This window comes from Schistocerca americana, chromosome 1, assembly GCF_021461395.2.
Source record: "Schistocerca americana isolate TAMUIC-IGC-003095 chromosome 1, iqSchAmer2.1, whole genome shotgun sequence".
NCBI lineage: Eukaryota > Metazoa > Arthropoda > Insecta > Orthoptera > Acrididae > Schistocerca > Schistocerca americana.
The window spans coordinates 903,714,544-903,740,630 of NC_060119.1; the positions used below are offsets into that span (position 1 = coordinate 903,714,544).

At 36.0% G+C, this 26,087-nt stretch overlaps 1 protein-coding gene across 4 annotated transcripts in view; it reads right to left on the reverse strand.

The window, feature by feature from the left end:
- The window catches only part of LOC124547561 (cGMP-dependent protein kinase, isozyme 1-like), a 408,150-nt gene that overhangs the window by 51,389 nt on the left and 330,674 nt on the right, over window positions 1-26,087 (reverse strand). For all 4 annotated transcript variants that reach the window (XM_047125117.1, XM_047125116.1, XM_047125115.1 and 1 more), the window contains exon 13: window positions 7,405-7,590. In XM_047125117.1, coding sequence (XP_046981073.1) covers window positions 7,405-7,590 — 186 coding nt within the window. The remainder of the gene's footprint in view (window positions 1-7,404; window positions 7,591-26,087) is intronic.

Genomic DNA, 26,087 nt, shown 5'->3' on the forward strand with positions numbered 1-26,087 from the left:
CAATGTTTTCACTTAGATATTTATAATCACCGATTTATCAAAACCAGTTATTGGCATGGATTTTTTCCATCACTTTCACCTGGTTCCGGACCTATCCAATGGTGAGTTCTTGCCATCATCTCTACACCATGCTAATACTGCACCTCTACTGCCATCTACATACAGGTTCACAGCACTGCCTCCATTCACCTCTAAAAAGATCAGTACTGTGCCACTTGCTTGCCTAAGCTCTACTGTGTCTCCAAACATTCGCCCACAAGAATGAGTCACACAGTGTGCCATTAAGAATGGAACAGTCCACAGGTGTGTCACATACTATGTTGGCTACTGCTGGACCTACTTAGGGCTGCAAAAGTGGCAGTGTATGAGACATTACATGTTGCCATAGTCTGCCCCTTTGATAGTTTCTGGGCTTCACCCATAAAGTTTGTCCCCCAAGAAATGGATCTCTCAGATTGCATAATGATTACACAATCCTTCATGTTCATACCATTATGGACTGATACTCAGTACCAAACATCCTGGACTTCTGTGTGCGAGGGCTAAGGAGGAAGGCTGCAGGTATTTCCAGCATGACAGGAAGTGCTTAGCATGTGCTGGTGCCATGAGTGTTGTGCCGCAGCGGGTAATATCTTGCCTCTTGCACTTTGGAAGACTGACTGGACTTTTATTGGATGATCTATAGTTACAGCTCACACATTCATCAGTATAAGTTACACAGTGTAACTTAGCCCCATCTTGCTGCATCTTAATTTTTCATGCAGCACATTTGTCTTCTTCATACAGTCATCAAATATCATTGATTTCCAAGTATCATGCAAGTGGCTATGGACATAGTCCTCAGTTGTATGGTTACAGCTAATATACCTGCTAACCTAGTCCTTCTCCAGCACAAACATCTCATCCATTGAACACATAGTACACAGTAAACAATCACATTTGTCCTGTCAGGAAGCTCAGCACAGATTGAGCAAATTTCTCACCATATGTTCCCCAGGCCACCATCTTGGATCATGTCATGGGAGGGGAGGGGGAGGGGAAGGGAAGGGGAGAGGAGAGAGGGAGGACCAACAGCACACTCTGGTGGTGGTGTTCTGAACTAAGTCAGCTGGCCTCCCAACCTCAAGGTGAACACATGGGATGGAGCTCCTGTCTACTGCTCGATCGATGGCAATTCAAATTGTTTAAATAAACAACATACCATACTGCATACAAAATAAAGACTTATGTCCATCCTAGCTGCCAGCAAAGCACAGACTGAGTCCTTTTTCTGGCAATTTCCAGATGGGGGAGGGAAGAAGGTAGGGGGTAGGGTGAGGGGTAGAGTTAGATTATTGGAGGTGGCCAAAAGTTTGAACTTCCTGCCATGATGTCAGCATGACATTGCCACATCTATGGCTGGCATCTGGGATCCATCATCTTGAATAAATCTTCCAACAGTTCAAGAGTGGGGTGACATTGTCATTGCCTTACTAGAGCAAAGAGAGTGCCACTCCACTCTGCATTGTTGCCAAATTTATTCAAGATGATGGATTCAAGATGGCGGCCATAGATGTGGCAATGTTGTGCTGACATAATGGCAGGAAGTTCAAACTTTGGGCCACCTCCAATAAACTAACTCTACCCCCCCCCCTCCCCCTGTGCGGTAAGAATTGCTGTTGATTGAGCACTAGTCAGTAGCTCCATCCAGTGTGTTCACCTTGAAGTCTTAAGGCCAGCTGACCTAGTTCACAATACCATCACCAGGGGGCCTGTTGACCCTCCCCCCTCCTCCTCCTGTGCCATAATCCAAAATGACGGCTCGGAGGAAATAGCGGGAAATTCACTTAGTCTGTGTCTAGCTTCTGGACTGGGAGGACCTCACAATTTTAGGCTAATATAGTGTGCACAAGACATTGTTTAATGAATGTTTTTAAGATTATTGTTTATTTATTCCTAAAATTGCAATACACCTAGAAATTGACGCCGGTGTTTTAAACACTTTAGACAATGTCAAACAAGCAATTGCCATACTTTTTTTTTTATTCCAAAAGTGAATGGAACCATATAGTTACACTGTCACAGATCATGCTAAACATAACTGAAAAACTTTCTCCTGCATGCTCTATGTGCCAGGTTGCTCTAAATAGGCCACTGTCCACCGGCTACCCCAGGGTAACTGTGTTAAGGATATCCTGTCATGCTGGAAATACCCAGTCTTCCACCTCATCCCTTGCACACTTTCATTCTTTTGGCACAGGGATAATTCTTGTTGTTGAACATGAGCTGTTTCAGGAGTTATTAAATCTGCTTTTTAAGCTATGCGCAGAACATTGTCACATGTGTATCTTGAAGATACGGATGAGACGTACCACTCCACAAGGAGAGGAAGAGAGAGAGAGAGAGAGAGAGAGTAAGCTTTGCAGGTGATGCAAGAATATTTAAACAATTTAGTGAACACTTCTACTTTTAGTGTCACTGATTGGAAGATCACATTCCTACAAATATCTATGTGATCAGGAGACATTCACAAAATGGCAATATCATGGTTTTTGGTTTGTTTGGCTTTATGTTTATGCCATATGGACTTAAGAACATGGCACAAACATGGCAATGCTTCATGGGTGGTTTACTATTCAAGTTCCCATTCTGTTATGCTTATCTTGATGATATCTTAATTTCCTCATCAGATGGTGCTTCCCACAACACGCTTTTTGAACAAATCCTCAACATCCTCTCTCACAATGGTATCATGGGCAATGAAGACAATTGCCAACTTGAACTCAAAGAAGTCGCCTTCGTTGGACATATTGTAAATGCTTTGGACATCTGTCCCACATCACAGCATATAGAGACTAATCAGCAACTGCCGCTAACCCAAGACTATCAAGAACTATGTTGGTTCTTAGACATGATTAGTTTCTAAAGCAGACACTTTCCATAGGCAACCTCCCTGCAAGCATTGGCATTGTAAGATCTCTCCAGCAAGAACACCACTGGCAAAAACCTACTCACATGGACAATCAAGGTGAAATCTGCTTTTGACCACACTGTAGACTGCCTGATCCATGTCATCACTTTGGCACACCCCTTCCATGATGCACAGCTGATCATAACAGCAGATGCAAGTGACACAGCTATTGGTTCTGTGCTGCAACAAGAGGTGGTGGGTGCTCAGCAGTCACTCTGTTTTTTTTTCTCATGAAAGCTCACACCATCATAAAGCGAGTGGTCCACATACAACAGGGAACTACTAACACTCTATGAAGCATGGTGCTACTTCAGGCATGGTGTAGGACACCCCCTGATTATTTATACTGATCATCATCCACTGGCTTACTCTGTTTGAAATCCACCCAAGGACTCTTGCCCCCAACAATTTTGGCACTTGCCCATTTTACCATAGATTTACATCACCTGAAAGGTGCAGAAAATATTGTGGCAAGCTATTTCTTGCACGTCAGTCCCTTGTCATCACACTTTGACTACAAACAGCTTGCTGAGGCACGAGAGCAAGATAAAGTTACAAGCCATCATTCATGACCCATCCATGAACCTATGGATAGAACTTTAACCTACCCCAGTGGATCCTGCCTTATACTCTGTTATGTTTCAAAAAATTGGAGACATTCTCTCGTACTTCAACAATTCTGCTGAGTCATCTTCTAACTAGTACACAATCTGGCACACCCCCAGCATTTGTCTAACCTTTTGCCTGGTGATGAATCAGCTCATATGGCCTAATTGAAGAAAGACTGTGTCAAAAGAGCAAGGTTTCATATCACACATGATTGTCCCTAGGTCGCTTTGAGATCCAAAAAAGAGTACTTCCAAGATGTGCATTTTGATCTTGCTGGCCCATTATCTGCCTCCTGTGGCTACCACTACATTCTCTTGATGATCAATCATGCCATCATGAGATGGGTTGAAGCAATACCACTAAAAGAGATAACAGCTGAATCTAATCCAAAGAATTTATCAAATTGTGGATCTCAGACTTTGGCTGTCGCTTGTTCACCACAACCGACCAGGACTGGCAGTTCATATCCACCCTCTTCTTAGAACTGTGCAATATGAGAGGCACTAGGTGATTCAAAACCACAGAATAGCATCCACAAAGCAGCAGTTATGTCTAGTGTTGACACTGGACATTAAAAGTGGTCCCTTATGTGCCACAGTGGCCTGTGGAGTGAGGAATTACTATGGGTACTTCTGGGAGTCACACAGCACAAAAACATTACCTTGGAGCCTCACTGACTGAAATACTATGTCATGAACTGCCATGCCTACTGGTGGACTTTGCACTTCAGGAACCATCAATTATGCTCCCAGACCTACCTGACCTGGTCTCTCATGTCAAACAACATACTGCTCACCTCCACATACCTTTGCCCCCTTTGCACTCAGTACCTAAAGTCTTTCTACATTAAGCACTTGAAGATTGCGAATTTGTAATGTTACGAGATAACATGGTATGATATGTCCTATACCCACCACTCTCATGCCCTCACAAAGTGTTTAAAGAGACAGTCATACATTCCACATGTTATTAAATGGGAAACTTACTACAGTATCTATTAACTCATTCAAACCTGCATGGCCACTACGAAACACCTCACTGGACATCAACACTTGCCAAGGTCTCCCATCTGATACACTTGTTGGTGGTCCCATTAGTGGTACCATATCATCAGTCTTCTATTTGCAATTGGACATCCACAATTTACTGCCTAAGGAACTCAACAACAAGCTCACAGACAACAACCTCCTCATTGAAGATCAGCATGCATATCACCATACTGCTGATGGCTCCATTCAACAACAGTTCTGCAAGACCATCAAATTACCACACGACATTGATACCACCACTCTCACCTCCAACCTTTCTGCTGACATTATCCTTACAGTCACAATACTGCTTCAACAAACATCATGCTGACAGTTAACAGAGACCTCACACAAAACTCTCTACCAGTTAGTATGTCTTATGACTTTTGAATTCAGATGCTTCTGAAGTTTGTGTTCCTGTGCTGTGTGATTACTCAATGTCATCACTGCCTATACACTGTAGCACCACAGTATGTAATTGATTTGCTTTGGTATACCTCCTAATACTTAAATAAATTCTTGTGATCCACATTTCTGATTTCTTGTCACATGAGTTTCATATTATTTATCTCCATGTCTAGCGATTACTCTGGATCTCAAACATCTAAGAACACTTGAAATTATAAAGTGGTTTAAAATATCACATTTTTTGATAAAATATAGTCAGTATCAAATTTATTTCATGTGGAACTTCAGAAGTCCACTTTCCACTTATTTCCTTCTGAAAGAATGTTTTAAAAACAAAGATATTGATCTACTTAGTAAATTCTGCTAATGTGTGATCCCCATCATTTCTAGTGTCATAGCCAGTATTTTCCATGGAGGAATTATTGTTTGGTATTTGTTCCAGTTTTGCTTACAAACCATCCATTTTGTAGTAGGATTTGATGTCTTACATCAGCTTTTTGTAACTTTTTGTGTGCATCTGCTAAGTCAAATATGCTGGAGAGCCTTTGTGAAGCTTGAAAAGTTACAGTACCTTGCCAAATTGAAACTTTGAGGACAGATTGTGAGTTATGCCTGCACAGTTTAGTAGACAGGAATATTAGCTGTGAAAGGCAAAGTCCTGGGTTCAAGTCCCAGCCAGGTAGAAAGTTTTCTTCTGCAAAGAAGTTTCAAAACAGTGCGCACACTGTTGCACAGTGAAATATTCATTTTATATAGAACTTTGTTGCTTACAGTAAAGCCTAAATGTTAAATTTTTTTAATGAACACAGCTGCAAAGAGAAAGACTCATTACAGGTTGGATTTTATTGTTTAAAGTCAGCTTACCTCTGAATTTTCTCTCTGCTCTGTTTCTCTTTAAAGAATACATGACCTGACTTAAATTCTATTGGTCTACAATTTTTTGCTGAATTTATGATATGCCTTCTGTAGACCATATGATTGATATTATTTAACTCCATTTCAGCTGTACTAATGAGCTTAATATATCGGACTTCTGGGATATTGTTTGCCTAAATAGAAATTGGAAGAAGCTGTTGGCTTTCTAAGCTTCATGTTGTTGTTTGTTCATCAGAATTTTGTGTAGCAATATGCAGGCACAGGAGATGTGTGGTAATCACAGACATCATTAGATAAGACAAATGTGGACTGCTAAATCATGGCAACACTATCCTCATAACAGTTTCTGCCAAGGCCTGTGTATTTGTAAGTCTCAGACCACTGCATCAACACAACCAGTTCACATGTTGATCCTAACCCAGCAGAGCTTTCATATCATGATTGTCATTTAGCAATCAATTACACTTTATTTGGCTCATTGTGAATTATAGTCTACACCTACATATACATAGGCACCTACATTAACACTCTGTAAACCACTATGAAGTGCATGATAGAACACATGTCACTTTACCTCATATTATGCTTCTTTCCCTTTACATTTCACTAATTTTGTCTTCACATTTCCATTGTGAGTGATGATTAAGGGCCAAAATTATATTCCTACTCTCCTCACTTAATTCTGTTTCTTGAAACTTTGTAAATAGGCTTTTGGAGCAATGTTCCCTACTATGTACAGGCATCCGCCAGGTCAGTTTTTTCAAAATTTCTGTGATGCACAAACATGTGTGTATTCATGCTGTCCTTCTCCATAAACATAAAATATCCTCTGTTAGTGCTATATGGTAAGGATCCCTCACACTTGAAGACTATCCTCAAACAAGTTGTGTAAGTGTTGATAAGATAATAATAGTAAGCTTCCAATATTCATGTGTAATAAATTTGCTTTAAGTTCCTTTATATATTACAAAAGTTGCAATCAAATTTTCCATTATTCAAAATTCTATTAATGGTGATGGCATTATCTCTCAGATGAAACTGAGTGTTTAAATAGTTAGCACCAGAGCTGAAACTTAATGAACCTGTTAAGATAAAGTGCAGTCTACAAATAATACATATTTGTATTATGCATCATTTGATTTACCACACACTTGGAAAAATAAGCCTGTATACATCATCGTCATATACACTACAACCCTTTCTACCTTCAACGTTAAGGATTTGTCATGGGCTCTGAAGAAAATGACGGAACACACTTTTTAAGGTGCATGGCAAAGGCTTTGAAATAGAGAACACTAGTAGCTTGAGACAGACAAGCTCTATACTTTTGTAAGTTGAATGAAAATATTACTAAATAAATTGTTCAGTTACTCTCTGAACAGGCCTTATAATAAATTTAAAAAATTAAAAAATGAAGCAGATTTTTGTGTGTGTGTGTGTGTGTGTGTGTGTGTGTGTGAGAGAGAGAGAGAGAGAGAGAGAGAGATAGAGAGAGTGAGTGTGTACTTAAGAAAAGATTTTCACACAACTTACTTGTGGTCCTTTATATCCTTTATCCCTGCCTTTTGATATCCAAGACGTTCTGCAGCATGATGTTGACAGAGGTGACGTATCATATTTTGAGCATACTTTGACATGTACTTAGGGAAAGTTACTGCTCCAATTCCTTTTAGTATCATATTATATGTTTTTAGATGGTCACTTCCACGGAATGGTGGTCTGTAAATAAATTACATATGATTATCAGTTTCACATGTAAGCTAACAAATCATCTAGTGGATTTCTGTAGGTACAGCATGCAGATTTGCCTAATGGAATTTAATGTGTGTGTGTGTTTGGTGCAAAAAACCTTGCAATGAAATCATTGTTTATAGATATTAACCACAAACATTATGTTCATTATACACTGCTCTTGTAGATGGTGATATAAATTTTCATAACAATACACTTAAAATGTTTGATAAACAGGTAAAAATGTAAAAATCACCTTTGAGTATGCAAGCAATGATAGTATCAACTTCTGAGACCTAAATATCAGTAAACTAACTAGTGGATATACCTTCACAGTCCACAGAAAACATCAACAGGTACTACCATATACAACTCATCTTGCCACCCTATAACACACAAACATCCTGCATTCAGAGCACTAGTTAAGTGCAGAATAAAAATTTGTAGCTTGACAAACTCAACATGATCAAGCAAACAGCTGCAGAAAATGACTATGTGGTGCCACAATGGACAGTGTAAATTCCAGGTTGGGATATCAACAATTAAGACACGAGTAGCTGGAGATAGTTCTCATGTAGATGTGAGGTGTGCCAGCTTCTGTGAATGTGTGTGTGTTTTCCTTCCTTTCTGAAGAAAATTTGGTCAAAAGCTCTGTGTATAACTGTCTTTTATATTTATATTTATTTGTCCATATAAATCTCTTTTTAAGTACATATATTGTACACAGGATATTGGACATAAAACCTTTTTAGCTATTGGATTTTAAAATGTCAAACATACATTTTATAAATTTTTATGACAATAGAGACACAGGCCTATAGTTACCCATACATTGATGATCACCTTGTTTATATAGGGGTATTACTTTTGCCATTTTCAGTTGCTGAGCGAAGACACCACATGGTAAGGATGAATTGCATATGTCCAATAAAGGTGAAAGTAATTGTCTTGCTGTTATTTTTATAAAATAATCTGGAATATCATCAATACCAGTTGAGTACTTACTCTTTAGTGAATTAATGGTATTTAGGAGCTCTGTTGGACTTACTGGACTGAGGAACATGGATATATTATTTATTTCAATAGATGAAAGTTCTTTCCATGTTGTATTAGGTGGATTTCCAAATTTTTCCTTCACTAATTTCCCAGCAACAGTTGCATAGTAAGAACTGAAACTGTTTGCAACTTCCCTAGGGTCAGTGACATTCTTGCCATCATGTGATATCACAATATTTTTGTGAGTTGTCTTCTTCCCTGTAAGATTCTGCACAGCTTTCCACATGGACTTAGTTTTATTGGATGACTTCATAATATATTTGTCATTTTCCTTAATTTTTGCCTCCTTTATGACGCATTTGAAAACTAGGTTGAATTTTTTGAAATAATTAATAAATTCTGGACTGCTGTGAGTTTTTGACTGCAGAAAAAGTTCACGCTTCCTTTTACAAGATACTCTGATGCCTGGTGTAATCCAGTTTTTGAATCTATCCGTGCTTTTGGAAATAACTTTCCTTTGTGGAAAAGCTATGTCAAAATTATGCTTGAAAATGTTCAAAAAATGTTCCATCTTTTCGTTAGTATTAGAGGTATCATATACTTCTCTCCAAGATTGTTCGCTGATTAGGTACTGGAAGTATTCAATATTTTTCCCACTATAAATCCTTTTATGGATAACATTTTCTATACTGGTCGAAATGTGATTTACAGGTATGGTCATTAATTGTGAAAGGTGGTCACTATACCCGGTATCAAAGTTTTCTGACGTACACTTGTCCATGCTTACACATACCTGATCAAGGAGAGTGACACTAGTTTTAGTTACATGTGTTGGAGAGCTAACAGTAAGACAAAGATTGTAGGCTTTTATAATATTTAAAAACGTTTCCCTGTGAGGGTTATGGCTCAGAAAGTCAATATTAAAATCCCCACATAGTACCACTGTTTTCCCAGTTGTCTTAAGTAAGTTTGCCTAAAGCAAGGTCCAATTTTTTGAAAAGGAAAAAAAAAGACACTTATGTTGCTAACAGGAGATCTATACACACATAAAAAAATAGTGTTTTCAGACATTAACTCAACAGCTAAGATTTCAAAGTCTCTTTCACAACCAAGTTTGCAAACAGATGTTATACTCTTATAATCTACATTTTCTTTTACATATATACAAGTTCCCCCATGTTTTGATTCCATTCTAGAAAAGCAGTTTGCAAGGTTAAAATGTAATGTTTTTAAGTACTGAAAATGCTCATTTTGTAACCAATGCTCACAAAAACATAACACTGAAACATCTTTCCATTCACTATTGAGGAGTATATTTATTTCATCAACTTTTTTTGTTGTGCCTGTCTGCAATTCAACATGTCATCCTTCCAGTGAGTAACAGGCTATCCTTTTTATAACAGTTGTTATGGTGCAACACTTACAGGTAACCTCACATAGAAGAAAATAACAGTAATAAACAAGCTGCCATACAGAAAATTGGAAAAAAAAACTGTTTGCACACCATTTCCACACAAACCCTGCTAAAAAATAGCAAATACTTTCAGACCACACAATATTAAAATTGCTTACACAACATGTAAAAAACTGCAACACACATTTAAAGACAACATAAACACACAGACAGTCACACCATTACAATATAGTATGTTAGTCATACAAAGCCCTCTACATAAGCCAAACTGTGAGAGACTAAGAAAGAAAGGTACAATGAACACATAAATCAATGCTGTAGTCTTCAGACTGCGTAGGGATATAGTCCAAAGTAGTAGAGTCTACATCAGTCTTTGAATTAGACACTTTGTCGTAATCACATTTTTACAATTTTACTGCAAGGTAAGTTAAAAGTCAGTATATGGAAATGTAATCACAGTTAAAAAGTAAACATACGTACATGATGTATTCATAGTAACCTTACAGTGAAAGCATTGTTATGTTATGTCCCGTAGCATTTCTTAACAGAATATGTACATCAGAAGGGTACAAAAGTAGATAGAAAAATAAATTTCACCTAATACAGTGTTGGAAGATGTGGCAGTTCAGACTTACAACAAAAAATTTACAAAGAGTTGCACATACAAGTGTGTGTGTATCATAGTAATATATAGTTATACAGAAAAACAATATACACTTAGTAATGCTTCAGGATGTAATATATAAAAAGTATGTAATCACTTTGGGAGGAGAACAGCATGTATAGAACCAGAAATGGTGCAAAAGATAAAATTTGATCGACCATATTATGAAATACTGTAATAATTATTTACATACTATTGTAGTATTACAACATATGTCTATGAATAAGATATTCCAATTCATATGATATTGCAGGAAAACCATTGATTCAATACATCAACTTATATATAAAGTATCTGGTCTACTATCAGCCAGATACGTTAATAGTAGGTCTGATCATGTGAAATAAAATTATTGATGAAATCCAATGAACATTATTAATTGTTGAAAAATGTTGCTTACATAACAAATGATGTTCAAACACTCTCATATTGTCCTAGAAAAGGTACTTATTGTGTTCAGGGTTCTTCACCAATTGGCCTTCACACCTATGCAACCAGAACTAATATCAGAAATCATATCCAAGCATAAAGCCATAATTAATGTAATGTAATATGTTACCATAAGTTATGATCAAATCACAATGAAAATACCTAATGTCACCCCATCCAAACACTGAAAATCGTCCATACCACAGTTTAACCCAAATGTGAAAGGTTGTGAACAATAAAGCCAGAAACACTTGCAAGTACATGCAACATCATACTGAGACAATGGACTGAACTGGAACAGTGTAAAGGTTTCATGTGACATACAACTAGAATAACAGTCAAAACAAAATTATGGCACTGCCTTAAAATAATATGACAACAATTTTCAGTAGCTGACTATGTGAGACACAGTTTTGGGGAGTTACAGTATGAGTAAGGCATAGTGAAATGTCTATGTATCAGTTACATAGAGAAATAACAAGCAAAAATGACCCCAAAACATACTGACTGTGATTATGAAAAATAATAATGAAAATAAGTAAAACTGACAAAAATTGGTGCAGTTATAATTGAAATAATATCAGGCATAAGACAATGCTTTACCATATATCACAGAAATATAATACAGTATAGTTTCGAACACTATAGAATAATTGAGGTCACAACTTATTGCAATGTATTCCATGATGTTAATTATTGACTAATGCTTGGATGTAATTTCAGGAATTGGTTGTGCTTGCATAGGCATGGAGCCCATTTGTTGAAGGACCCTGAAAGTCATTATGTACCTCTGCTAAGTCAGTGTGAGAGTGTTTGAAATAATTTGCTTTGGAAACAATATTTTTCAATGTTATATAATGTTCAATGGGTTTTATTAATAATTTTTTTTCACATGTTATGACGTAATATTAGGGTACATGGCTGATAGTATATTAGATATTTTATATATTCCATCTTGGATTTTCCGTTGTTTGATATTTTATATATTAGTTGATATGTTGTACAAATGGTTTTACTGAAATATTATTTGAACTGGAATATGTTTTTCATGGATATATAAATGTTGTAATACTACAGTAGTATGTAAATAATTATTATTATTTTATCTCTTGCTTCAAATAACAGTAAGTGAACTTGCCTCAGTCTGCTCTGAAGCTTGCCTAAAAATTAACTACGACAAAACAAAATATCATTGTGAACGAATGGATATCAGAGAGAAATATATCTATTGGAAGTATGTAACTTCTCAGGGTCACAGAATATGTGTACCTGGATCAACTGATAAATAGGAAAGGAGACCTAAAACCACAATATTTTGATGTATTAAATAAGGCTGGCAAACTTATGGCTTAAGATACTTCTCAATTTTGAAGTCCAAGATGTCAGCCAAGCTGCAGAAAACAATTTTTGAACAAAGTATACTGCCAGTAACAACCTATAGTTGTGAGACATGGGTATTAAATGAGTTCATTGTAGGAAACTAACAACAGCTCGAAGAGGAATGGAAAGAACAGTGTTGGGCTACACAAGGAAAGACTGAAATAAAGTAGTTTCTTTGAAAATTTTCTGTCCTGAGTCTGGAACTGCCACCTGGTGGCAGTGTAGAAGTATGTTCATATGCTACCTGTCATTCTACCTCTAGCTGTGAACAGGGACACATCTTCCAACACTGTATTACATGAAATGTATTTTCATACCTGCTTATTGTCCCATTTTGACATACCTATTGCTTTAAAAAACGCTATGGGGCACGACATAACAATGCTTTCACTGTAACATATATTTCTTACAAATACATCTTGTACATATCAAATAATGGAAACTCCAGATAGGAAAAGACAGATTGCTACTTACTGTAAAGAAGACAAATCATGGCGAAGACAGACACATTTAAAAGACACTTGCGTAAAGCTTTCGGCCATAGCCTTCATCAGTAAAAGAGAGAGATGAATCATTCACACACACACAAGCAAGCACACCGCACACACATGACTGCCAACTCCAGCATCTCTGGCCGGAATGTATTCCTTTGCATATACTCACTCTTAATTTATCTTCTAAGTAAAATTGTAATACATGATTATGGCAAGGTGTCTAACTTTAAAGACTGATTCAGATACTACTCTTTCGTTTGTACTAAGTGGTATATAACCCTATTGCTATGCAATCTGTTTTTCTTATGTATGTATTGCAGTTGAATGTTGGCTTGTAACTTGCTTCTTAAATATTTTTCAGATCTGAGGAGTGCAATGTTATTTTCTGAAACTAGTTATCAATGTACAAATATTTGTGACTCTGGCCTGAGATGCTGCAATTGGCTGTCGTGTGTGCACCACATGTGCTTGCTTGTGTGTTTGAATGGTGTGTCTCTCTCTTTTACTGATAAAGGCTGTGGATGAAAGCTTTACATAAATGCCTTTTAATTGTGCCTGTCTGAAACGTGACATGTCTTCTTTATGGTAAATAGCAATCTGTCTTTCCTTACATTGTTCATCTTGTATATATGTTTATTTTTTGACTGTGGACTCCTTTGCACACACTCACTTTTAATTTATCTTGTAGTAAAATTATAATATATGATTATGACAAGGTGTCTAACTTCAAAGATCGATGCAGACACTACTGCTTTGTTTGTACTAAGTAGTATGTAACCCTATTTCTATGCAGTATGTTTTCTTATATATGTATTCAAGTTGAATATTGGCTTGTAACTTGCTTCTTAAATATTTTTTGGGTCTGAGGATGACAATTTTATTTGCCAAATCTAGTTATCGTTGTACAAATAGTTGTGATTTTGGCTAATAAAGTGTTCTCACAAGCAGACTACAGTACTGATAATTATAGGTTGCCTCTAGAAAAATGACACTTCAGGTAATTGTACCACATAAATACCCACCAAACAAAAATTGCACTAAATCAGCAATAGCTACTCATATCAAGGACACTGACTACCGATCCCAGGAAAACAAATGATCACATATTACATAAAATGGAAAATGGCCACTAAATGGACTTATATGAAGAATAGAAATTCCCATTCATGGCATAGTATCAAAAATTTGTCCTATGTGTAATGCTTATTTTAGTAATATAAACAATACTGAATAATAAAGAAATAGACAATCATATTACATAATATGTGCTGTGATCACACAAAAAACTGTAGTTTTATTGAAGGTACTTCCCTTGCAAATGAAATAAGTTTTATCTTAACTGTTAAGAACTTATGGGCTGTAAACAGATAATTTTCAGACATATTAAGTGATTTGTTGCATTGATTCTGTGTGCCAGACAAATATATATTCAGCAAAAATTAAGTAACATCATCACTAAGGTAATTTAATCCTTCTGTACAGGGACAAATATCACAACATAACCTCACATTCACTCTCAGCAAATAAACTGCATCACACTCCAAAAGAATCTATAATCAAAAATTAATGAACATGTAACTGTAAAGTACATGATAGCACCAAAAACAAATTCACAGACTCCAGATATTGATGGCTCCACTTATGCAAGTATCGATATATCTGGATGTCTATACATGAACGTCATATGGGCTTGAAGATGGCACTATTGAGAAGTCAAAACTGGTCGTCTAAATAAAATAACTTCTGTAAAGATATGGCTGTTTGGAAATTTTTCTTTGGTAGATATTTGACTGGCTACTGTCCCCTATCCATGATGGATAAACGTAGACCAGTGATTTTGGTTGTCTTGGTTACGTAAGCACCCACCATATGAGCACCAACAATATGCCCACAATTGAATTCACTTAGCTGCAACATAATGCACACAAAACTACACAGAAGACTATTCTGACCGTGATTTATACTTGCAGCACATTGAGGACATTTTCCAGGTGTCGTTTATGGTCAAACATAACAGCACAACCTGCAGACTTGGCTAGCAACTGCATTTATGTTCAAGCATTTCTTAGAGTGCTTCCATATTTTTGTCCAACACCTGTGCATAATAACTTCCTCAGGGGACACCACCTTAACATAGCACTGTCCGTGCGGGTGAGGAGATATGCATGCTGTGGATCTGGAGGGCTATGCCGGTGGTAGGTTAGCTACCAGAAGGGTCACCCAAGCCGGACAAGCCAAAAGGGACGAACCAAACAAAGTGTGTCCCAAAATGGCCTATCAGTCCCCCTTTCCTATCCCAAACCTATCCTCACAACGTCCTTTTCCTGTCATTTCCTGTCCTATGTACAAGATCTCAATATTTTGTTTTTTAGTTTGAATTGTTCATTCAAAATGGAATTTGGTTAATCAGCATAATGAGAAAAAAAATTTCTCTTTCTTCTGTAAGATTCATAAATCTGCCTTTCTTACTTTATTCAAAGTAATTTCTCTATTTTCAATTTATGTACAATAAGCTTTTCATCTCTTAGGGGCATAGCAAACATCAATGGATTGCTTTTTCAAGTATTACAATGTTCTCTGCATTGTGTGCATATTTGTTTCCTGGTTTGTTCAATTTGATAAAACCATAAAAGAGAAGTTTTTCACATTAGGCTAAATACCAAAAGTCCATTTTGAATGAAGAACTCAAACTAAAAAACAAAACAAAAAATATTCATAACATCTGGTTGGAGAAGTACTACTAGTCATGAGAGGCAATAAGTTTGAACTATTACATTTACACATTAGTGGGGTTTTATGCTAACCGTTGCTCATGGTCCTTTGATGTTTTATTGCATGTATTCTCTCAATAGTTGTCTATAGCTGACACTTTGTGCAGTTGCAGTTCTGTGGCTAAGCATTATTTATAAATATTAAATTTCTGACCGCTTTTGAAATGTATGTTTGGACCTTTTGCTGTTTACAAAAATCTACAGCTTGTATTTTACTGCAATTTTAAAACATTCTTTTCACCTGAAATATTTTTGTATACATTATATGCTGGACAGCTGATCTTTCTTCAAAACCAGTAACACAATAAAGAACAATGAACAGCAGCATCAGGTGTTAGATCATGTCATTTCTACAATTTACAAAAGCTGCGGAAGTCAATCAACAAAAGAGATATTTCTTCAGTAATAATTTATGGTGGTACAGAAGTAACTGATGGTTGGAAAGGAATGTGTCATACAGCAGGGTGAAGGAACACAGGAAATAATAACCTGAAATTTTGTTTAAACATAAACTTTGACATCGTCAGTGACCTGTGACATCACAGCAAGCACACAAGCAACACAGACTTCGTTTCAAAAAAGCAGCCATTGGATATTAGACCCCAAAAATCATTACAACAGCAAAATACATAAAGCCACACAGCCAAAGAAGCACATTATGATGGTTGATTTCAATTTGCAGTAAATACAAAATTTGCACAAACCAACTCTTGACCTATATATCTCAATTTAAAAGACTGACACCAACATAAAGTGTGACAAACAACAAGCAACTGAAAAACCTGAAAAGATATTCAAATACACATAGTCAACAATGCTGATAATTAATGAAGAGTGATACCAAAAAAATTACATGACTGATATTGCTCAAATGAAAAGGTTGATAAAAGAAAGATAAAAGCAGCTGTCAATACAGGAAAGCAAAAGGTGATATCCGTACACAGACCAATAGCCAAAAATCATAGGAGTTAATGAAATAAAGTACCAAATAAAGTACCAAAAACAACACTTGAGAACTAAAATGGCAATCACAATACTAAAAAGTAAGAACTAATAGCTCAGTACAAAACACCAAAATACAATACACATAAAAAAATTGAGAGAACTAGTGAAAAACGGTATTGGAAACATCACTTTAGGTATATAGCTCAATTCAAAATGGTGTGATATAACAGAAAGCCGATAGATGATTCTAATACACATAACAAAAATTGCATGAGCCAACAAAACAGGGTGCCAAAAACATCACTTGATAAATATAGCTCAAATTTAAACACTGAAAACCAAACCTGATAGTACTACATAAAGCCAAGAGGCAGTATCAATATACATAGCCAAAAATTTGAGAACTATCAAAACATGGTATCAAAAACATTACTTTTCATATTTAGCATGAGCTTAGAAAAAGTTACTGATCCAATTCCTTTCAGTATCATATTATATATGTTTAGGTGGTCACTTCAACACAACGGTGGTTTGTGCATAAATTGTGTGTGTGTGTGTGTGTGTGTGTGTGTGTGTGTGTGTGTGTGTGTGTGTGGGTGCATGCGTGTGTGTGTAAGATCTCATGTGGGGTTGTCAAATCTCCTATTGGGTGCCTCCCAAGGTGGTAGATAGATGAAAGCCTCTCAGACAGATGTGGTACTGGGGAAATGAAATACCCAGAGAGGATCAAATAATATCACAAAGCCCATCAGCCTCTGTTCTGGTATCCAGCAGCTGTTGGTCAGCATTTGTTCACCTGGATGGTGCAGATGTTAGACATAGAGATTGATCTCAACCATTAAGCCTTACAACCTTGTGATCTCCATCAGAAGTTACCAAAAAACAATCTTCAACTTGAAGCAACAATAGCAGAACAACAAGAAAGAATTCCGCTATCCCAGGCTTCAGACAAGTGATTGGATTTCTGTTCTGGTCATATGATTTGGGGGGACGAGACATGTCATGTAGATAAAGAAACAAAACAATTTTTTTTCATATGTGCATAGGTACTGAAACCAGGGAAACTGAAACAGTTACGAAATATGGTGGAAAGACTCAGCATCAAATCATGGCATTGTGAGAAATTTAGTGTACACATGAAAATCACTTCAACTCTGAGAATTCCAGGTTCAATAAAGGAAAACTTACAGTGCATATCAACACAGGCCAAAAACAATTTAGTACAGGGCTCGCAGTTCACAAGTCCATTGTAGATTCAGTCATTGACTTTATATCATCTTCGGAAAGACATTCAACACTGCCAATAAAATCAGGAAACAAGGGATACACACTAATTAACCTGCACACATCAACAAAATACTACAACAGAAAAGACCAGTGGGCGATAGAAGACTTCTGGAGACTTCTGGAAGAAATCATGAACAAAATTCCTATACATAACATCAAGATTCTACTGGGTGACATGAGTAGGCAGTTAGATAAAAAGCAGCAAGAGAAAATCATTTGGACCAATAAAAATGGTAAAGAGCACATGAGCTTCAGCCAAAATTTCAATCTCCAAATTATATCAAAACAATTCAAGACACTCTCACAAAAACTAAAGATGTGGAAGGAATCTGACAAGGAGATGGCTCATCATCACTGTTGCTGAACACTAACTGCAAGAAATAAGCAGAGAATGAAAAAAGCATGTCAAAGGTATAAAAACTGAAAAATAGGAAGGAAAAAGAGTCACTGTGGAATGCTTGGTCTTTGCAGATGACCTGGCTACAGTAAAAAACAACTAAGATGAAGCCAAACTAACACTAGATAGACAACATGAAATCTCTAATACCAAACTCAAAATTTCCCCTAATAAAGCTCAGTACATGGACATTCAAATCAACTGGAAAACTTGCACTAAAATGCAGTATGGAAAAATCTCACAGGTCACTCTTTTCAAGTACTTATGAGAAACTATCCAACCCGGGACTGAACACAATCTCCACCACAGAAAAAAATATTCAGACTGCAAGAAGTTGTACAAACTGACATCAAATTATTACAACAAAATAGCAATATTTTGTAATGTGCAACTATAACACTACAACACAGTTGTTTCACCAGAAGCCTAGTATGTGACAAAAATTACAGTAATTAGAGAGACAACAAAAATTCTTAGGAAAAACTACAGCAATGATCTCAAAGATGGAACTTGATCAATACAACCTACAAATAAACTCTACAAACACACAGACAACATCACAGATAAATTTAGGAAAAAATACCTACTGTTCTATGGACACTTTATGTAAGATGGATGAAAACAGACTTACAAAAAAAAGTTTTAACGTAATTAATGTAAGCAAATTAAAGACCAATTGGGTGAAAGAAACACTGAAGATCTGCAACAACTGAGGACAGAAATCAGTTCAGAAGTAAAGCAAGAAAAACAATAAACTTGAACAAGTCTTAAGGAAAGAAACAACAGACAAAATGTGGACATATGAAAGGAAGAAAAAACATAGTGAGTGTTGAGTGGTACTTAAGATAGGTAAATAAATTAGTGAAATCAATGTGAAGTGAAGTAGAAATTAGAAAATAAATGAAAAACTTAGTTTAGTTTAGAAGAATTACACACTGGCAAACAGCAGACAAAGCAGCAGTGGCAATGGCCGGCGCTTGAAGTCCGCATGTTCAGGAGAGAAGCGGAAACTGTTGATTCAGCCATCAGGGCATCGCCCAACCGGCTCACGTGTTTCTCAATTGTCACATGTGATCAAAGGCCCTCGCCTACATTCCAAGAGCCAATGATCGACGTTAAGAAGATTCTTCGAGAAGCTTTTCAACGTGACAGAAGAGGCAATGACCATGAAGTCGTTCACCTCCAGTGAACTGAAGTGAATAAATATGCGAGAAGAGTAGCAGTAGTTTTCAGTCAGTTTCGGTGCTGAAGACCATCAAGCAAGAAGAGACTACATCATACACAGACACACCAAGTCCGCCGATGTAAGTTGAAGACTGATTTTTACGTACCCGGGTGACTCGTGAGGATGGGAAGGAGACAGACTCACATCAGCAGTCACCTGTGAGCTGGGAGGAAGATCGGACAACTGAAGACTTGCAAGCGGGTGTCCGTTGTTTGAGTCTGGGACACTGGCCTTCCCCCGCCATGCTGCTCTGCTGGCCGACGCACAACACTGACACACACAGCCACTTAGAGAAGAGAAACATTGGGATGCCTCATCCAAGGTATCACCATCCGATGCATGACTTTGTTCTCAATAATCAAATGGGCCACCGCATGAGGCACATCTCCAGTCAACTGGGTGAGACAGTGACACGAGATACACACAACCAGGCGTAATCAGATGCCGCCACTGCCGCAGAAGAGGCTTCGCAAACAACACAGCTGCTTCTCTCTCAGCCAGAACAATCAAGTAAGAGAACAGTTGTGCAAATCTTCAATAAAAGTTATCTTGTGTAAAAATGCTGCTTCATTCTACCTCATACCCGAGCCAAGGAAAAACCAACCCTGCCCACATGTTGTTAAGCGAAAAAAAAATTAATTTATTTAGTATTTTCACCCTGACATAATGCTTTAGAATCAAATGCCCTTTGCAGTAATGCTCATCGTGACAATTGACTGGCATCAAAAGAGAAAACCCAGTTACATTTAGTGTCAGAACTGTTACATGAGTTAATGAAAAAGTTTTGGGAAGAAAAGAAAATCAGAAAACAAAGTGAAGCTGTGATTGTCTCAAGTTTACAAGCCCTCCTATAGGGGAATAATTGAGAATAATATATACATTATAACAATAAAACCTTGCAACCACATCATTGGCTGTGGATAATATTACTGACTATAAAAATTATGTTCATGAGTATTGCTCTTAGCAGATGGTGACATAAATGTTCTTAACAATATACTTCAAACATTCAATAAACAGGATTGAATTATTAAATTGAGCACTGAAAATGTAAGCAATGATAGCATGAACTTCCTAGACCGAAAGATCAGTAAAGTAAACAATAGACACACCTTCAAAGTTCACAGAGAACAACAACAGATACCACCAACACAGCTCATCTTGCCATCCTACTACACAAAACATTCTGCATACAGAGTGCTAGTTAAGTGCAGAATAAATATTTGAAGCATGACAAACTCAGTGTGATCAAGCAAATAGCTGCACAAAATGAATGGTATCAAAAACATTACTTGAAATATACAGTTCACCTTAAAACCTTGATGTTCAAAAATTCAAAAGCCAATAACAGTACAGAAAACCCACAGAAAATACTAATATACACAGCTAAAAATCATACGAACTAATAAAGCATGGTGTCAAAGATGTCACTTGATCTACATGGCACAGCAATTTAAAAAGCCAAAAATTTAATGCAGCACAAACAGGCAAAAAATTGTACCAGTACACACAGCCAAAAATTGTGGGTCTCAACAAAATGGAGTATCAAAATAAAACAAATAATTAATAGGTTATCATCTCTGTAACATACAAACTGAGCCTCAATGCCTTAAAGCAAGTAGCGTATGAGACAAGAATTTTAGATTTGAAAGAGAAATGTATTCATAAATAATTCCAAGTTCATGTAAATTGTAATCACTCTTGTCAGTCATTACTAGAGTAGCCAAAGATAATGTTTAACAGACAGATGAATGATGTCACTCATGACAATAATGCTATGTCACAGCTCAAAGCTGATGGATGGTATCAAAGGTTCAAGTTGTCCCAAAATCTCAATATAATGTAATTCAATGATGACGACTGTCCATATTTATATATCAGTTGGATCACTATGAATATTAATTTATGAAGGATACTGAGGAAACACAGTATGCAAAGCAATGATTTCTATGAATGGTAATTAAGAGCTTCACCTGTCATCAGTTGTTATGTTTCTTACATTCTGAGTTGGATATTATCATACATTTAGAATCTACATTTTCTTATCACAGTGAACTTAATGAATGGCAGTGACACTCATTTAAGACCATTTCTCTTTAACGAATTTACATTGGAAAAGTGTTCTTTCAAACACACAATAACAAGTATAAAGTTCTTGCCTATGAACATCTTTGTCAATGCTTAAGTCAGCACCATGAAATGAAGGACAAAGAACAGTGATAATGGCTCTATGGCTTCAGAAAGTAAGAGAGCAACAAACAGGATAATGGAACATTTTCCATCTTAGTGTACAAAACAGACTAATACAAGGAAGAATTGAAATCACTGAAGAAGGAATTAATGTAGTTCCATGGAAGATACAACAACACATTTTTGGACAAGACCAAGTAAATGTCAAATAGTATCAAAGGGATAAAAACCACATATTAATACAATGTGGTGGACTCATCAAGTAAACAATACGTTTCATTCAAATTGCTCAAAATCACTCTTATCAAAATTATATTGTTAAAGTAATTTTGAATACTAAAGAATCGGTCCAATATCTCTGATAATTCAACAAGGCTGCAAAAAAAGTACTTCTATATTTATTTGATGATTCTTGACTTTTCAATACACACATATTGTTTCATTTACTATTAATACTATTAGTATGTTTCAGTTTTCTATCATCAGAATAAGTACATCTTTTCACAAATGTGCCTCTACTTTTGGAATTACCCTTGTATATCTGTACCCATATGTAGATGATTTTGTAAATAAGCTTTACCTATAATGTACTAAAGAATCGGTCCAATATCTCTGATAATTCAACAAGGCTGCAAAAAAAGTACTTCTATATTTATTTGATGATTCTTGACTTTACAATACACACATATTGTTTCATTTACTATTAATACTATTAGTATGTTTCAGTTTTCTATCATCAGAATAAGTACATCGTTTCACAAATGTGCCTCTACTTTTGGAATTACCCTTGTATATCTGTACCTATATGTAGATGATTTTGTAAATAAGCTTTACCTATAATGTACTTTTAAACATGTAATAAGGGATGGCTTTTCTGATAGTGCATACACGTCAATAGGAGTTTCGGCATTAACGTCTATTTATAAATAACTGTTTAACCATGCGTAACGCCATGGTCCAAGCTAGTTATATATATAATTCTACTAACCCCCTAAGACATCCCCGCCACTGGTAAAAGCACAAATCGCACCCTGTTTACTATACAACCATTATTGTCTGCTTCCATTACTGATAGATCATTTTCTTTATTTGTCATTATGTAATAGGAGTCTTTGTGAAATTAAGGTTTGATTTTTTTTAAATTTATGGTTACAGTTATAGATAATTAATTTACAAGTTTTGCATATTTACATTCCCTAAGTATGTGACAGGCTCATTCTAGATAGGTGTCATAATAATTATATCTGGTATTAGTACTGGAATACAAACAGAAAAATCAGGTATTTTGACAGCTGTCTCATAGTAGATGTGCTAATTTATGGTCTTTATTGTTATTAATATCTTAGTTCCCTAATAAAGCAATGGAAAATCCAGGTAGGAATATCGACAATGCAGGAAAAGATAGATTGCTATATGAATGGCGTGTGTCTCTCTTTTACTGATAAAGGATGTGGCTATAAGTTTTATGTCAGTGCCTTTTAATAGAGGCTGTTTGCAACTTAACATGTCTTGTTCACGGTAAGTAGCAATCTCTCTTTACTTCTTGATCAAGTTTACGAGTCATTGTTAAGATCGACTTTTCATGCAATAAATCCACAATGAGGAGACACAGATTAATGCAGAACATGTCACAAAAAGAAAAATATGTATTTACAAAAGGAGAAATTCCACAGATGCTAAGCAAAATGGCCCTCGAGGAACAGAAATAAGACAAAAATTTGAAACTTATTTTCATTCTAATGTTAATAAATTTGTCATATGGTACCACAAAAAATTCATCAATCTAGAAGGAGGAGTTAATCACCAATCATTTCTTTAGACTTCTCTTACGCCATAGTTTGTGTTAGTATCTAACTTTTTATAACTACTGGAAAATGATTGAAAATGATTGTTCGTAAATAATGGGCAAATTTCTGAACCAAAGTGCCTGACTCAAAATCTTTATGTAGATTATCTGTATTCTTTTGTTGATTCCACTAACTTCAAGGGTTTAACATCAATACAGAAAGAAGCCATTTATATAGGCACAGATGTATTCAACAACGTGCCAGAGCATTTTAAAATTGTTGTCAGCGTATAACAGAGGTTAAGAGTGAATAAAACAACTTTTTCTCAATCATTCCATTCTTCCTCTCTGAATAATAATATCAGACTCATTCTTCAAAAGAATGATTTAACTCAAAAAACAAACAAGTGGATTACAAAAGTGATAAGGATATCATGTCAAAATAAAAGGAGATAGTATGAGTACTCCAAGCATAATACCAGGCCTGACTTTATTGAATATTTCAAAAGATACAAAACAATACTAACAAGAGTTATTTCAAAAGCAAGAAAACAAGAAAATGACAAAATGTTGTGTGATTCCAAGAATAAAACTAAAGCAACCTGCCAAATTATAAGGAAAGAAATGGGTACCAGGCCAGTTAGTCACAGTAATATAGAGCTGATTATGAATAAAAATAAACTAACTGACCCCAAACATGTTGCTAATGCTTTCAACAATTATTTCTCAAATATAGCACAGCACTTAATAAATAAACACCACAAAAAAAAGCCAACAATTCACTCACATCAAAAAATTCATTATTCCTGTATCCAGCAACACCTGACGACCTGTCAAGAATCCTAAAAGAATTACATAATAAATATTCAGTGGGTGCTGATGAGATTCCAGATGCTAATATCAAAGCTGCCCAACATTTATTGTGGAACCAGTAACAGACATAGTGAATTCATCTTTTGAGAGTGATGTATTTCCAAATAATCTAAAAATTGCAAAAGTAATACCTTTGCATAAGAAGGGTACATAAAGTGATGTTGCTAATTATAGACCAGTTTTAGTTTTGTCAGACTTCGGCAAAATTATGGAAAAAATGTTCCCTAGAAGCGTTCTTAAATAAAGAGAGGCTGATAAGTGACTTCCAACATGGGTTCAGAGCTGGAAAGTCTACACAGTCAGCAATTTTTGCCTTCTTAAATGAAGTATTAAAAACAGTGGATGATAAACAACATGTATCTAGGATATTTCTGGATCTAATTAAAGCCTTTGATGTAACTGATCACATTCTCTTATGTAAATTAAGTAATTATGGAATTAGAGGCCAGTCTGAAAAGTGGATCTCGTCGTACCTCAGTAATTGTCAGCAGGTTACAAAAATAAGACACAAAGATAGCGAAACATAAAAGATTTTTACAGTGATGAGCAGAAAATCAAGTATGCAGTCCCACAAGGGTCAGTTGTAGGACTAGTACTATTTCTGCTGTATGTAAATGACTTGGTTAGTTAAATACATGATAGAACCACTGTACTGTTTGCACATGACACTAATATTCTAATTAAATCACAGAATGAAGAAAATCTGCAAGAGGCTGCTGTATCAGTTAACACACTAGTTCAAGACCAATAGGCTCATCATAAATTCTGAAAAAAACTGTGGCAGTTAACTTTCATACCACACAAAACCTCCATCTTGCAAACCCTGTTTTCACTATCGAAGGAAAAAATGTGTTGAAGGTCAGTCATACAAAATTTCTAGGTGTACATGTTCAGGCAGATCTAAGGCAGGAGGTACACCTAAACAATTTTATAGGAGACTGAATTCACTAGCATATGCTGTTACGATCTTCATTCAAAATACAAGCTGCTCATCAGTGCTGACAATGTATCTTTGCAGTATCACGAAATAAGCATCAAACAAAAAAACTACAAAGAACAAAACTCGTCTAGCTTGAAGGGGGAAACCAGATGGCTCTATGGTTGGCCTGCCATATGGCACTGCCATAGGTCAAATGGATATAAACTGCATTTTTTTAAAAATACGAACCCCCATTTTTTATTACATATTCATGTAGTACGAAAAAGAAATATGAATGTTTTAGTTAGACCAGTTTTTTCGCTTTGTGATAGATGGTGCTGTAATAGTCACAAACATATGGCTCACAATTTTAGATGAACAATTGGTAACAGGTAGATTTTTTAAATTAAAATACAGAACTTAGGTACGTTTGAACATTTTATTTCGGTTGTTCCAATGTGATACATGTACCTTTGTTAACTTATCATTTCTGAGAACACATGCTGTTACAGTGTGATTACCTGTAAATACCACATTAACCTAAAAATATACCACTGTGAACTTCTATTGTAGAAGTAGTTGTTATAAACTGAAAATAATGAAAATTTTTGGTACCTAACCTCACTATTGTTACAGGGGACTTTGAAGGAGGTGTTATGTCCCTGAATAAGGAGGCACAGAAATATAGATTCTCTACGAGAAGTCGTTGCAAAAA